We start from the raw sequence: 16,057 nt of genomic DNA on the forward strand, positions 1-16,057 counted from the left end.
TAGATTTATAAAAAAGAAGTATAAGGAAAGCTAGTTTGGGATGATGAATATTGCATGCTTCATAATAACTATTTATAAGAATCCAAATAGCAGGGATAGCCTGATTGGCAGGGTGCTGGACTCCCGTTCGTTAGAACGGGAGTTCTAATCCAGTCGGCCAAAAACTCCCAGTGTAGTAAATTGTGACTGGTGCATTATAAATCTGTCGGGTCACAAGGTCCTACATGTTCACAAAACAAATCAATATCTCTGGGGGTACTGAATTGGGAATTGATAGTTCTCTGTTTCAGGTCAAAATTACAATTTGTGGATGAATGACTGGGTTCGCCCTATTAACAGGTGTGATGTATGGGTGTGGAAGAAATAAAATTCTTGGCCATAGATGGCGCCACAGGAAAACAAGAATAACAACATATAGAATACAAATTCTTTTATTTTTATTTTGAATCTCCGAGATTTAAAAAAAAGGGCTTCTAACGAAAATATTGCACAAATAAGTGCTGAAAAACTTTGATTTTTAGGTCCAATAAGTTTGGATGTTATTGTTGCAGTAGAATGGTACTAATGGACTATTTGTAAAGTAGAATTTAATCTCAATAATAATCCGAAGATAGTATTGGACAAAGTGGTAAAATTTATATCTAGTTAAGTTGCATATTAATTACAAGCTTTTAAGTATTAGTTTTTTAAGTAAGCTTTCAAGTATTAAGTTCCTAGTTAGGTGTAAAAATTAATTTTTCATCTATTTACTGAAGTAAAGTTTATATATATTTTAATATAAATGAATAACAAAAGTATACTTTTTTTTAAAATTTAAATTAATAATAAATTTTATATTGTTATTTATATTAATTAAAAATGAACTTGAGTATATTTACTTTTGTTTTACTTTGTTACAAATTAAAATAGTCACAGAGTTATAGTTGAGGGTTTTATTAGGTGGGAACAACCACAAACACTAGAAAAAAATTTCTAACTTTTCCCTCTCATTCAAGCTAAAAAAAAATTTTTTTTTAAAACAAATTATTATAAGAATAAACTAACCAAACAAATAAATTACATGAAAGGATTTAGGCAGATTAGCATCAAGATAAAATGAGGGACACACAGACATTTTTTTCTGCATTTATTTATGACATATTTATGACATATACATTAAGGGTAATTCTAAAATTAACTGTACTACAGTTTTCTTAATATTAATAACAAATATTTTTGAAATTGATACATAATTTTATTCAATTAGTCGCATTATATGAGACCAACGTTGAGGCTATGTTTGAGGTTCTCTATTGATATAAATTGAACAAAAATTCAGCATCAGAAAATATCTTTCAGAATTTAACCCAATTTTTACGAAAAAAAATATATTAGACATTTAGGTATTTCAAAGCAAGATTAAGACCATTTCTCTGACTTTTGAGTATTTGAATAAAATACCTTTATCTTTCTTTAATTTTTTCCCCAGACAGATGGAATTTTCTTACTTTCTACCTATTACACGACCATCAGAAATCTTATAAAAATAGTTGTTACTTTATCAACTCCTTCCTCATATGTTATTAAAAAATAAAACTTAGTTCAAATTAAAATAATTTCTAACAAAGCTGTGCAAATTAAAAATGTCTGAAACAAATACAAAAAATAAATAAAAAAGATAGAAAATCATGCTAGTTAGATACAGAATGTGATGTAAATAAATGAAAGTTTGAAAGTGAAACAAGCATAATATTTATCTTATCAATATCTAATCAATAAACATAGAACCTCGCAAACTTTCAAAGCTCATAGTGTTGTCTTTCATGAAATAATATTTTGATAAAAAATATGCATATTAAAAGGCAATTTATTTATTTTTACTCGCCTTTGCTGATAAGATTTGATTAGGGAAGATCATGCATTTAAAAATAGTAGTTTCACATTAGATGTTTGCATGATTCGAAATCTTTGTAGTTCTTCATTAGTTTGAAAATCATTGTGGTCTATAACTCTTCATTGATTCTTTAAGTTCTGATCTAAAACTGTTCTTTGAATTAAGGATGATGAGAGTTAATGAAAGTAAAAGAGACAGAAATTATTTTAGTTTGAGGATAATTGTAATGTGGTTCCTATTGCTTTCAGATGAAAAAACTGATGCATTAAAAATACCTGTCACAGGAATTTTAAATTATAATGCAGATAGAATAGGCACACTTCTGCGTGAAAAAAGATCCCTTAAGAGGATAGGGTGTGATGCATTAAAGGCTTCATCACTAACAGCAGGATTAACAGCTGACATTGCTAACGTCGCTACAAGTGCTTTCAGCTCGGCTAGTTTTTTTGGTAGTGCTCCTGCTGCTGCTTCTGCAGTGACTTCTAAGGTTGCTTATGGTGTAAAATATGCTGCAGATCTTGAATATGCGGCTCTACGTTGTGACGAAATTCCATTTGATGAAATAAAGGATATATTAGGTGCAAGATTTCACCAGGTAGATGATGGTTTAAGTAGGAATTATGGTGCTATTCAAGAGAACTTAAATGCAATACATAGAAATTATAAAGCAATTCAACGAGTTGAAGATAAAGTGGAAAAAAATTTTGTTGCTATACAATCTGGATTTGCAGCAGTATCCAGTCAACTTGGTAAAACACGAGATGAAATAAAAGAAGGTTTTGAAAAGATTCGATCTTTTATAAGAAAATCCAAAGCAGAAGAGGCTACTTCGGGACTAATCACTTACATTGAATATTTCCATCTTGAAAAAAATGCTCTGAAATATCTCTCTCATGAGCAACTTATTATTCATCTTGAAGGAGAAGATAGTATCTTGAACGATTTAAGAAAATCTAGAACTCCCCATTCAGCTACTAGTCTACATACACTTTTAAATAATATTGTTAATCAAGGACTGGCTATACCAGAAAGTGCGAATGATGAAACAGCATTTACAGTGCTTTATTTGCTGTGTTTAGGAACAAATACTTATAATTCCATCTTATCTTTTTTACTGACTGGCTACAATTACCTTGCAAATGAAAGTTACCAAAAAAGCGACTTAGAGAAATATAACCAGTACTTGTCTGTTTCTTTAAGAACATTGAAAGGTTTTACAAATTCTTTGATTGGAGTTGATAACATGAATGGATTAATTGATAAGGTTATAATTGTACTCAATACAGTAAAAACCTTAGATTTTATCAAAACTAAAAAAAGTAACATTGTTGAATTTGTTTCAAAAAAAATAAATTACTTTAATCAGATAAAATCCTATCTTCTGGCAATAAATAATTTACCCAATACCAAACCAAGGGAACAAATAAGATATAACTTTACTACTTCTACAATAAGAACCCCTTTTATCGGATGGAAAGATCATAGAAAAATCAGTTATGCTGTGCAATATATGAATGGGGGGATTTATTCTCAAGTTAGTGATTGGTCTATCCCTTATACAATATACGGACAAGCATGTCCAACTCTTGATATAGGAACTGCTCCACGGGATACAACACGCATTATTTTTAGAAAATTTGATCATGAGAAGCCTGAATTGGTAGGCATTATTGAAAACAACCATCAAATTGAATTTCGAGATATTCATCGGGATCTTTACAATTCAGCTTTAGAGGCAAATGAAGAAATTGCAGCATTGGATATTGATGTATTGATCAAAAATGGGGCAAACGTTACTATTCCTTTTGAAGAAGGACGTCAAGCAGTACATGCGGCTGCACAAGCGGGTAATCTAGGGACACTGTTAACTTTAGTAAACAATGGTGCTGATATTAACGCACAAGACGGGAATGGTTTTTCTCCTCTTCATATTGCAGCTGAATTAGGATATGAAAATTTCATCACAGGGCTAATCAGACATGGAGCTGATGTCAGTGTAACTTCAAACTTAGATTGGACACCATTGCATGTAGCAGCAGAAATGGGTCATATTAGAGCAATCGGAAATTTATTACAAGCTGAAAACATTGATACTGAAGCAAAGACTGTAGGTGGCTTTTCTCCACTCCATTTGACTGTGACTTCCAATAAAAATAATGCCGTAGATATGCTGTGTGCTGATGAGAGAGTCAATGTAAATATCCAATCAGAAAAAGGTCTTGCTCCAATACATTTGGCTGTTTTAGGAGGATATGAACAAACAATTAATATATTACTTAGTAAGAAAAAGATGGACATTAATTTAGAATCACATGGGAATCTGACAGCACTTCATCTAGCATCTACTACAGGGAATGCGAGGATTGTTAAACAGCTTCTCGGAGATAACAGGACAGATGTCAATGCTCATTCTGATGAGGGTTGGACGCCACTTCACTTAGCTGTTTTGCTTAATAAAGAAGGTGTTGTTTTTGAATTACTAGGTATAAACGAGACAAACATCAATGCAAAAGGAAAAGATGAATTAACAGCCTTACACCTAGCCGCTTCAGTGGGACTGAAATCTATCTTATACATTTTAGTGAATTCAGGAGTGGAATTGGAATCGTGTGATGTACGTGATTATACACCACTTCATCTTGCTGCTGAAAAAGGACATTTAGAGATCGTTAGTTTCCTCAGTAATCAAGGAGTTAACTTAAATAAGAGACAGGAAAGTGGTTACACACCCTTGGGTCTAGCAGCTTTTAATGATCAAATAGATGTAGTTGATTTTCTTGTAGCTCAAGGAGCCAGTATTAACATAAAAAATAAAGATGGTATGTCTCTTATAGATGAAGCAGCACATATGGGTCATTTTGAAATATTAGAATTTTTTATAGAAAAAGGCGGCAATTATAACGAGAGTGCGCTGTACTGGGCAGTTTACGGAGATCAGTTAGAAATAGTTAAATATTTAATAGAGATGAAAGAAATGAATCTAACAATGAAAGACACTAATGGGAAAACACTTTTCCACTTAGCTGTAGAGTTAGATCGGCAAAACACAGTTAAGTACTTCATTGATACTAAACAGGCTGATTTTACAACTGCGGACAATATGGGCATAATGCCTTTACATTCAGCAATAGAACATGGCTATGTAAAAATAATCAACTATTTAATTGAAGCAGAAGATGCGAATGTAGACATTAAGGATAGTTACCGTAACACTCCTCTACACTATGCATCGTCTAAGAATGATCTTATAGTTGTAGTAGAAAAACTACTTGATAAAGGTGCAAAAATTGAAGCTAGAAACAAGTATGGTGAAACACCTATGCACAGTGCTTCCAAAAAAGGCATTTTAGCTGTTGTAGAAAAACTGCTAGAGAAAGGTGCAGAAATTAATGCTCCGAATACTATATATATAACACCTTTGCACTGGGCTGCTGCAGGAGGCCATTTAGCAGTAGTAGAAAAGTTGATAGAGAAAGGCGCAGATATTAATGCTACAGAGATGGGGGGCTTAACAGCTCTTCACTCTGCTGCATCATTTAATCATTTAGCTGTGGTAGAAAAGTTGATAGAGAAAGGTGCAGATTTTAAAGCTATGGATATACGTGGTGCAACGGTTCTGCACTGGGCTGCTACAGGAGGTGGTCTAGCGGTATTAGAAAAAATGATAGCGAGAGGTTTAGATATTGAAGCCAAGGATGGACGTGGCGCAACCCCCCTGCAATGGGCAGCTTCAGGAGGTCAGTTAGCTGTAGTAGAAAAGTTGATAGAGAAAGGTGCAGATATTGAAGTCAAGGAAGATGGGGGGTTAACAGCCCTGCACTTGGCTGCTTTATTTGATCATTTGACTGTAGTAGAAAAACTGCTAGAGAAAGGTGCGAACATTGAAGCTAGAAATGAAGAAGGTGAAACAGCTTTGCACAGTGTTTCCAAAAAAGGTCTTATAGCTGCTGTCGAAAAGCTAATAGATAAAGGTGCAGAAATTGATGCACTGAATATTGTAGATGCAACGCCTTTGCACTGGGCAGCTGCATTAGGTCATTTAGCTGTAGTAGAAAAGTTGATAGAGAAAGGTGCAGATATTCATGTTAAAGATACAGGAGGTGCAACACCTTTGCACTGGGCTGCTATGGGAGGTAGTTTAGCAGTATTAGAAAAGTTGATTGAGAATGGTGCCGATATTAATGCTAAGGATAATACAGGTGAAACACCTCTTTATAAGGCTGCTAGTTACTTACGCTTAGTAGTAGTTGAAAAGCTTGTAGAAAAAGGAGCGGATGTTAATGCTAAGGATAATACGGTTAGATCATGTCTGTACACAACTGAGACTGCCAAAAGTGGAGAATTAATTAATTGCCTCAGAAATATATTACTTACTTAAAATGAGACTAGCAATTGATTCATATATTGGATCTGAAGTTTTACCACTAAGATGACTTAGTCTATGTCTACACTTAATAAAATAAAATAAAACTTTTTTTTGCTATGCAAATTGTTTAAGATATTTTTTTTACAGCACAGACATAGAAGGCTAAATCGTGTTAGCTGTATTTAGCCTTATAGAAATTCGTACAGAGAACTGTAATTATACACATAAATTTTTACACTGGCATATTAATGTTTCCTAACAAGCAGGAAATTAAAATGGTTAAACTGAGATAAATGGAACTGTCATAAATAATGATTTACTAAGCGGAGCTATGCTTTCTGATTTTATTGCTAGACCAAATAGGAAGGAGAAAATATAAACCCATTGTTGGCATATTTCCCGAGGAAAATAGCTCACAATTTACCTTAAGAGATTACTTAATAAATTTGAAGATATTAGATCAAAAATTGATTACTAAAGCATATTAATAAATAAAAAAAGCACAATTATAAATGCTACAGTGAAACCTGTTATGTTGAACTCAATGCTGAAGTTGGATAAAAATATTTGAAGGAACTCATATCTTTATAGGGTATATGTCATAGTTGACTGATTTTTTATTCTAATGTGTGAGTATCAAATTTTAACAAAAAATTTCAATAACTTAAGTTACATAACTAGTAATTATTTTATTTTATTACTAAAAAGTTACAATTTTAACATTTAAATTTTAAACAAAAAAAATTTAAAAAATTATGCTTTAATTATTATTTAAATTAATAAAAAATTAAATAAAATAGTTATTCATAGCAATAATTACTAATATTCATCACAAAGAGTATGTTCCTGCTTAATCAAAATGCCAAACATAAACTGAAACAGCCAAAACTGTATGAAAGATAAATCTAGTAATCAATTAAGCTTTTAGAGTAATTATAAAGTTTAACTTTTACACTTTTTTTTTCTAATAAGTATAAATATGTCTGCTGAAGGGATCAGCCAGTTTAAAAAATCAAATATTCTCAGAATGAATGTGACCTCCCTACTTTATTTCCATATTTACCTGATATTATCTTAATGATTTGTGTTATTATTTCATTTCTGAGTGATAAGTATATATTTTCAATATGTAATGCAAATATGAATTTGAAATTAGTTACATCATATTGTATTAAACAAAATAACATGAATGCACATAAAACAAAAATTCTTTATTTTTTTTTAATTATCATTTTTAATTTATAATCAAAAAGAATATTTTAATAGTATACAATTTAAGAACTTAGATATATTTGTTTTCCAAAGATATAAAAATAATGCTATTCCTATAACAGCCTTACTTAAATATGTTTGCATGCAGCAATTACAAAGATGAAACTTCCGATACCTACTTCTCCAAATAATAACTGCATTACAAATATATTAAAACTGAAAATACACTGAGAAAAAAAAAAAAAGAAGCAAAATTCTACCTGACAAAATTGTAAGAAGAAACATATATTCTGAAAATCCAATCAGTCCAGAAGCACCCAATTTGTAAAAAATGCTTTCTTTGTTGGGAGTCAAAACAGTCTTGTTTGCATCCTGACAAGAATATATTCTTAATATTAAAATATCAGTAAAGTAAAGAAATTAGAAACTATTAACTAAACTTAGAACTAATTTCAATTTATACTTTAAAATTTTCTATTTAATTCTATTTTATAAATTAATTTTATATACTTAATTTCATATGTTAATTAAATAAAATTTGATTTGATTTGATTAACATGTATTCTGAAAATCCAATCAGGCCAGAAGCACCCAATTTGTAAAAAATGCTTTCTTTGTTGGGAGTCAAAACAGTCTTGTTTGCATCCAGACAAGAATATATTCTTAATATTAAAATATCAGTAAAGTTAAGAAATTAGAAACTATTAACTAAACTTAGAACTAATTTAAATTTACACTAGAAAAATTTTATTTAACTAAAACAGGACATGCTGTATTTTTAAAATATAACTCAACTCATTTTATTTAGCTTTAAATTAGTGGATTTTGCATTCAATAAGTGTATAAAATGACCCCTGAATTCATACTTATTGAAAAACAAATTTTTAACCAATTATAAAACTCAGTTATTCAAATTAATCTGCTGTTTTACTACCACCTTTTATTAGAAAATAATTTGCACTTTACAATAACATTCCAAAAGTAGTGCTTAAAGTTAAAGAAGATATCTTTCAGATTTCTTAAATCAAAAAAACCATCTCGAAAGATTTTCAGTGTAGTGGGAAAGATTTTATTTTTGTTATAAAAAGTTTCAATTTTGAGATAATAGCGTAAATTTCCACATTTGTATTTATCTATATTTCAAATTTTTTTTTAAAGATAAGCGTCATTTGTTTCTCAAAAAAAATTGTGCCCAAAAGAATTATTATTGTCGAACTTGACTCCCAAACTTTCATTGTATTTAGGAGTTCGAAAAGTCACATTATACACTAAAAAATACTATATTTGAAGCATAGAAATTGGATTAATAATTTTAGAATAGTCAAATTAATAAAAATTTTTTTCACTTAAGCATTATGTTAACAGCTTGATAAAATTGAAGGTAAATGCAGTCTAAAATATTTTTATGATTCAATAAAAGTAAATTTTTAAAATTTATAACAAAATTGTTTAGATTGATAATTCAGTTTAAAAATTAAATACCTTATTATAATAAAATAAAAATACTTAATTTTATTGCAGCCTTTACAATAAAAATTGATAAAAACCCTCATTTTTAGCTATTCAATGTTCAAAATTAAAATATCATAAATAAAATTACATGATAAAAATTACGATAAAAATGAGTACATTTTAGCATATTTCATAATCAATATATTCACTGTTATTGAAAAAATATCTTTGCTCAAGACTATGTATTCAATATTCAAAGATAAAACTGTTAGTAGAACTGTATGTTTGAAATAACAAATCTTTTGCAGCAAATCTCATAAATGAATAGGATACCTTATTTTAGTAATTACAACTAATCATTTAAAAATATAACATTATCTATTTCCAAACAACTTTAAAGAGCTTACAGGATTAGAAATGTCATCCTAATGAATAATTATTTTTGCTAACATTTCAATGAACATTGAGGTGATAGGTCAGCATTTACACATGATATAAGTGTATTTGTTAACCCTTTCGCGACGCAAAGCGCGAAAGCGCGCTTACCGCTGAGGCCGGCAGTCTCTCTAGCGTGTGTCTCCCCAGGGCCGGAGGGTTTTTTGATGTTAAGCCTAATTCCATGAAATTACCGAAATAACAGCGCGTTGTTTAATATTGTTCTGTAGAGTATTTAAGTGACATATGCTTTATATATATTTCTATGGATACTTTATTTACTCAAGTTATTTCTTGTTTAAATGTATATTTTACACATTTTATTTTCATTATAGTGTCACTATCACTACTATCCGAATCTGTTTCAGAATCAATATCTGAAATATTTTGCATAATTTCCTCTATTTCCAGCTCAGTCAAAATTTTTCGACGCTTCGACATTCTAACGGTAAAAAGAAAAAAAAATTCAAGCCTACAAGATCTAATTATCCACTAAAAACTAATCCGAAAGTCGAAAGTAGCGAGAGAAAAAAAAAAACTCCCTTACTTACTGTAAATAAATGTCACGTGCTAATTTAAAGAGCCCTCATAAAATATTCCCCCCCCCTCCACTCCTTCCCCTAAAATCCACGTGAATGTACTTTCATCTTGAGTAGAAGGTCAAATCTACATGTATCTGAAACCATATGGACATACAATGCCATCTTTTGGAAGAAATTTAATTTTTTAAAACATTCCGAAACGCTGGCACAAATAAGTGACGGTCGGGGGTGAACGAGAAAACTCTCTGACACGCGGGTGTGTCGGCCGGGAAGTGAGCGCGTTTCTTGCTGACACATATATGTGACAGTCGGCTCGAAAGGGTTAAGAAAATATCCTTCATTCATGTCTTTAATAGTTTTATATTAAGATAGTCATTAATAGAATTTATATGCATTTAATAATAAAATAATTAATGATAGGTCTATTATTATTTTATTATTGAATGCATAAAAAATAAGGTATAAGCTGTAACATTCAGATTATCAAACCTCCTCTAAATTCAATCCCCTTAAACATTCATAGTCTTTTAAAAGTCCCTGGAAAGCATACCTGCCAACATTGGAGAAATAAAATAACAGAGATTTTTCTAGTGGCATTTTTAGGCTATGAGTAAAGTTTCGATGCATCATGCATAATCATGTAAGTCAAAATTAGAAATTAAAAATAATATAAGCATTTACATTTAGGTATATAAATCAGATTTTTTTGTTAAAATAGGTATATAAATCTTAATCTAAAGAAGATTTTTTTGCTTATAATTTAAAAAAATAAGCAAAAAAAAAAAAAAAAAAGGTCTAAATGAAAGACTTTTTAAATTTTATTTTTGCCATCAGAGGATATTTAATTGAAATTTTTTTTTTTAAAATTTCTTCAACAAACATGGAGAAATTTGAAAATATACAGGTAAACAGGAGATAGTCGTAAAATACAGGAGCCTGTTAAAAAACAGGAGACTTGGCAGGTATGAGATAGGGTGTGAACTGGACTTCTGAGGGAGTGAAAAAGACTTTACGATGAGTCATCTTTAAGATCAAGATTATCTCATTACATAATTTTCTGTCGACGACTAACTGTGAGATTGGTGATGCAATTCATTCAGGTTTACTACAAATGAAAATTTTGTATACATCACATGTATATAGCAATTTGTAATTTAAAACACAGAACAAATAATTGGCTTATGAGAGTATGTAGATAAGCTTTCTAACCAACACATCACAAAGCAAAAGTACAGGGTTTTATATGCATAAATAAGTTTCATGCACTAATAACAAATTACAATATTAATAAGACACTTAAACAAAACTACTTTTAGTAATTCTAATGTTTTACACTGAACATTTATATGAATACTCAATTTGGTTTTAATGTTCTTAATATAGATATTGTACATGCACAATGATTTGAGAGATTTTTCATAAAAAAATTTATAATAAATAAAATATCTAACCAGAGTGTCACAAAATAACTTGGACATATATATACTGTAATTTTAGCGCTTATTAAAATATCACAAACAAACTTTCAAAGAGACATCACGCAGATCTGTAAACAGACCAAAACACTTTTTGCTAGAGGCCTGACCTTAATTCAAATATTGATATTTTGTTCCATTCCTTGCATAAGATTTTTTTCAAGGATTCCAAACTCTTATGAGGTTCAGAACAAACTCTAATCTTCAAGACAGACCAAATTTATTTAATCCAAATCTGGGGAATGAGAACATATTGCCAACTTAAAAGTATACTGTAGCAAAAATCAGAATAGTATAGAACTTTTATTTAATACAAATAAAATAATTATTAAAAAAAATTCATTCATTGAATCAAAAATTCTTCTTAATACAAATAAATATGAATGATTTTGGTAATCTTATTTAAAAATTTGACATCAATCTTAAGTAAATACAATGGCTACTAGATTCTTTAAGAAAGTGAGGAAATGTGCCATTATTAAATGCCGTTATTAATGAGTGTGCTCGAGCAAAAGTCTGATGGAATATTTTTAAAGCCATTTTACGACCAGAGAAGCATCATTACATCTCCTAAAATGAGTTTGCAGTGGAAATATTTTGTTTTAAATTTTGTCCCAATTATTTTTTGTCACCCTCTATTTAGATTAATAAGATTTTTTGTAAAGAAAACTAATTTACAGTAAAAATCTTTAATTTGACATTCAAAGATAAAATGCAAAAGCAAGAAAACATGCTGACAGAATAAATAATAAACCTACAGCAGTTTGCACATCAATTTCTAACTTTCCAGGAACATGAAAAGCATCAGCCTGGAAAATGAAAAAGTCACGCAGAGGCACATTTATTACACATAAGCTAGTAAGCAGTACAGTATAAACAATACATAGAAAGAGAAATACAGAATGAGCAAAGAAGTTCATGTAATACATATTAATCAATAGTATTAAATATTAAAGTACTCATATGAACAACATTTAACACTTCATTTTTTGCCAGAGATTCATATTTTTAATCAAAATTTAAAGTAACACAAATGATAAATCAAAGAAATGTATATCAAATGTATTTTAAAATCTTAAAAATAAAGAAGAACACACAAGTCTAGTTTCCTTACCTTAATTTCAACTTTTTTGTATTGATCAAGACCCAGGCCTTTGTAGACATAAAAAAAAATAAATAATTAGAATAAATAAATAATTATTTTCCCATTCTTATAAAACACAGACATAAACAGAATTTTGGTACATATAGTACTATAAATTTTGTTAGATTTGAGACATTTTCATTAAAATTATTGTTTCAAGCAACATTTATTTTAATGAAAATGTTTCAAACAACCTTTTTACAAATAAATTTATTGCATTGTGAACAAATAAGTATTACAAAGTATCAGCTACCATACTTTATATATTGGGTATGGGTAATAAACAAATAATAATAATTTCTTAAGATATGAGCAACAATATATATGCATACAGATATTTTGCAAAGATATGGGGAAAAAGAAGACAACGGTCTATACACATTTGAAATCTTTACAAGGAAATTTAAGTACACTTACAAAATTTTTAAAGTACAGTTTAAAATAATTCCTATTAAGGAAATTAACCTCCTCTGCAGTTCATATTTAAAAATATTTTTATAAAAAATTTTTTTTTTTTAATATTGTATTATATTTTCTAAGATAGTTAGTATTTTTTTTTAACAATATCTCTCTTATAGTATACAAGATGTCTAAAATTTAATCAAAAAGTAATTCTTATAGAAAGTCCCTGATTCTAATGAAAAATTGTTAGTTTTTTATTGAAAGGATACACAATAGGATTTTAGATGGAACAGCATATTGGGTAAGTGGTCTTTATGGCTTTTGCAATATTTTCACTATCTTTTTTGCTTTGCAATGATGTTTATGAACTTCATTGATAGAACACTTAATTTGTTTTTTCAAGGACGTACTATCTTAAGCGTGCGGGCACAAAATTTAGGCTCCAAAAATCAGAATTATCAAAGAACGAAGACTAATAGGGTTTAATTACATGATCTCGACAGCCGATTCTAATCACTAAAACTTAGATGAACAGGAAATGACTCAACAAAACTCAAAATATTATCTAATAAAAAAATCCCATTGTTTTTTCAAGTCGTTCTTCATTTTTAATAATCATGAAGCAGCAGTAAGTAATCTCTTAATCAGTTGTCACTTTTCCTCTTAAGATTTTATTGCACAAATAGTGTATAATTCAAATTGTGCATTAATTTCGAGATATCTGTTCCTTTTTGTTTCTTTGTAGCTGGAATTTTCTTTATCTAAATGCAATACATTTGAAGAAAAAGAAAAGATAACTTAAAAGGTGAAAAGTATAACTAAAGAAGAAAAAATACAATATTTTTATTTTCAGCAAATATGTTCCTCAAAATCCAAGTAAAGAAAAGTTTAACTTTGTGCAACGTATGTATAAAGCAAAATGACATGAAAAGAGCGCAAGTAATGCCACATAAACTGACAATACTATAGTTTTGGTTCTATGAAGAAGCATCTCTGTGTTTTCCATTTTCATTCTGTGCTTTGACACTAAACAAGGATTTTTATTATTGAAACAAATTGCATTTCTGTTTGTTTTGCATTGGTTAGCTTTATTTAAAACCCTAAAGCGTTTGACTAAAAAAAAAAATAGCAACAATAAATTTATAAGAAAAGCATTTTAATGTGCTCTAATACTACAATAATTTAAATTTTTTTGCGAATTTGACATTTATAGTTAGATTATTAGCGATTTTGTAAGGGATAATCTTTGTACAAGTTTCCCTTTTTTTGTGTGAATTTTGAACTTTTAAAAGTATAAGATATATTCCATCACTAGAATTAAAGTTAATACCTTCAGGTTGCTTAACACCAGGAGTTAAAGAGCGAAGAAAATCTTCAGGTGTCATAAATATTTCTGATTCACCTTGTTCAGTATATACTCGAAGGGTAGCAAAATATCGAAATATTTTATCAGGTGTAGAGTATGCACGAATACGATTTTCATATTCAATGATCTAGAAAAAAGTAAACCAATTAATAGCATAATTTAAAAATCATAAATTAAATTCATTTGGCCTTTTGAAATTAAATATTAATTTTAGAAATGATTTTTTGGAGCTTAATAAATGATCTTTAACCTAAATAATGTAGGAAATTGTAAAAATTAAAAAGAAAATTAAGTGAAAACATTTCCAATTAAAAATAAAACATACAACTTTTACAAAGTATTTTTTGTTTATCAAAAAGGTCATTTTACTATACCTAAAAAATAAATTATTTGAGTCCTTAAATTATTATAAAAAACGCATACAGTCAATTTTATAACTCACTTTTTGGATAACTCAAAGAAAATTTAAAGCCCCAATCCTAATGCATAGGCTTAAACTCAACTTTTAATAATTTGTCTAAAACTTAAAGTTTTATAAATTAATTTGTTAAAACTCAAAAGAAATTTTCCTTTCCAAAACAATCTTCTATCTAAATCAATATTTTCCTCAAATTACACTGATAATACCAAAACATTATCCAGTTAAGACTTTAGGAATAAAAAAAAATCTAATCATTCCTCCACAAACCAGTCTTAAATTTCCCTAATGTCAATGCGGTTTTTTTCTTTTTCCAAAAGTAAAATTTGAAATAATGTCTGAACTAGAAAGATAGAACATTTTCAAGAGTTTCTATAATAAAAAAATTATAGTCTGAAAAATAAATTTAAGGAGAACTACTAAATTAGGAGTGAACAACCTGCGGCCCAGCGACTGTTGATGCACGCCCGTAAAAACTTCTGAAAACAATAAATTTTTGTGAAAAAAAAAAAAAAATTCTAAAACTTTTAACTGCACATTTGAATTACCTCTTTTTATTAGTTCAATTTGCACAGATTTTTTAAAACTGTTTACTCTTTGTAATGTATCTTGTTTTAATTTTTTTTAGCTGCTGAGACTTTTTTTTATGAAAACACAAAAGAAAAAAGGTTTCCTTTTTAAAATTCATAAAATCTCTAATTCAAGAAATAGAAATAATATCTGAAGCAAAAAACCAAATAAGTATCGAATCTTTCTTTGTGCTATAATGGTTTTGTTTAAACACTAAAAGTTGTCTTTAATAAAAATATTTAATTCACACGTATTACTCATTAAAATATGTATATTTTCTTCACACTTTCATTCTGAATGATGTGGAGACACAGCTGTTTATTAGAGTTATGAGCAATATTAATTTTAAATTTTTGTTGGTTTGGATAAAATGTTTTCAAAATAAATTTATAAAAAAATCTGGAATATTAAAATTTATTATTATGAAGCTCAAATTTTAAACTTCTTTTACTGCTTCAAGTTACCTAAGTCTTACCAAATTTTAAAACCTGATAAGATTCTTTTGGCTATGCTGAACAGTAATATTCAAAAATAATTAATCATTAAAGGAAGGGCTCACCTTTCGATCTCTGAAGCCAGGCCTATCTTTCTTTTTCTTTTCCTCTTTTACTTCAATTTCACTCTCTTCTTCATTGTCTTCAGATTTTTTTGATTTCTTTTTGCTTTCAGTAAGGGCAGTAGCGGCATCTACCTTCCAAGATTTTGTAATCCTACCATAGAGGTCCTTTGCGTAATCAAGCCTGAAAAGTAGATTCCCAAATATTTTTCATGTTTTGAAAGGAAACATTTAAAAAATCACATA

At 29.0% G+C, this 16,057-nt stretch overlaps 2 protein-coding genes across 3 annotated transcripts in view; one reads left to right on the forward strand and one right to left on the reverse strand.

The window, feature by feature from the left end:
- LOC107456194 (calcium uptake protein 1, mitochondrial) overlaps nt 1–16,057 on the reverse strand; it is a 33,633-nt gene that overhangs the window by 11,551 nt on the left and 6,025 nt on the right. Inside the window, exons 3-7 of one of the 2 annotated variants that reach the window (XM_016073982.4) lie at nt 15,815–15,995; nt 14,232–14,394; nt 12,470–12,507; nt 12,114–12,164; nt 7,712–7,823 (exon numbers count right to left, since the gene is read on the reverse strand). In XM_016073982.4, coding sequence (XP_015929468.3) covers nt 7,712–7,823; nt 12,114–12,164; nt 12,470–12,507; nt 14,232–14,394; nt 15,815–15,995 — 545 coding nt within the window. The remainder of the gene's footprint in view (nt 1–7,711; nt 7,824–12,113; nt 12,165–12,469; nt 12,508–14,231; nt 14,395–15,814; nt 15,996–16,057) is intronic. The other variant, XM_016073985.4, reaches the window with a different exon arrangement.
- LOC122270821 (uncharacterized) lies at nt 1,760–6,362 on the forward strand. The gene has a single exon (XM_043049742.3). The coding sequence runs from the start codon at nt 2,040–2,042 to the stop codon at nt 6,249–6,251; it is 4,212 nt and encodes a 1,403-aa protein (XP_042905676.2). The 5' UTR covers nt 1,760–2,039; the 3' UTR covers nt 6,252–6,362.

The sequence above is a fragment of the Parasteatoda tepidariorum genome, chromosome 9 (assembly GCF_982258835.1).
Source record: "Parasteatoda tepidariorum strain Cologne lab strain chromosome 9, Ptep-v5.0, whole genome shotgun sequence".
Taxonomy (NCBI): domain Eukaryota; kingdom Metazoa; phylum Arthropoda; class Arachnida; order Araneae; family Theridiidae; genus Parasteatoda; species Parasteatoda tepidariorum.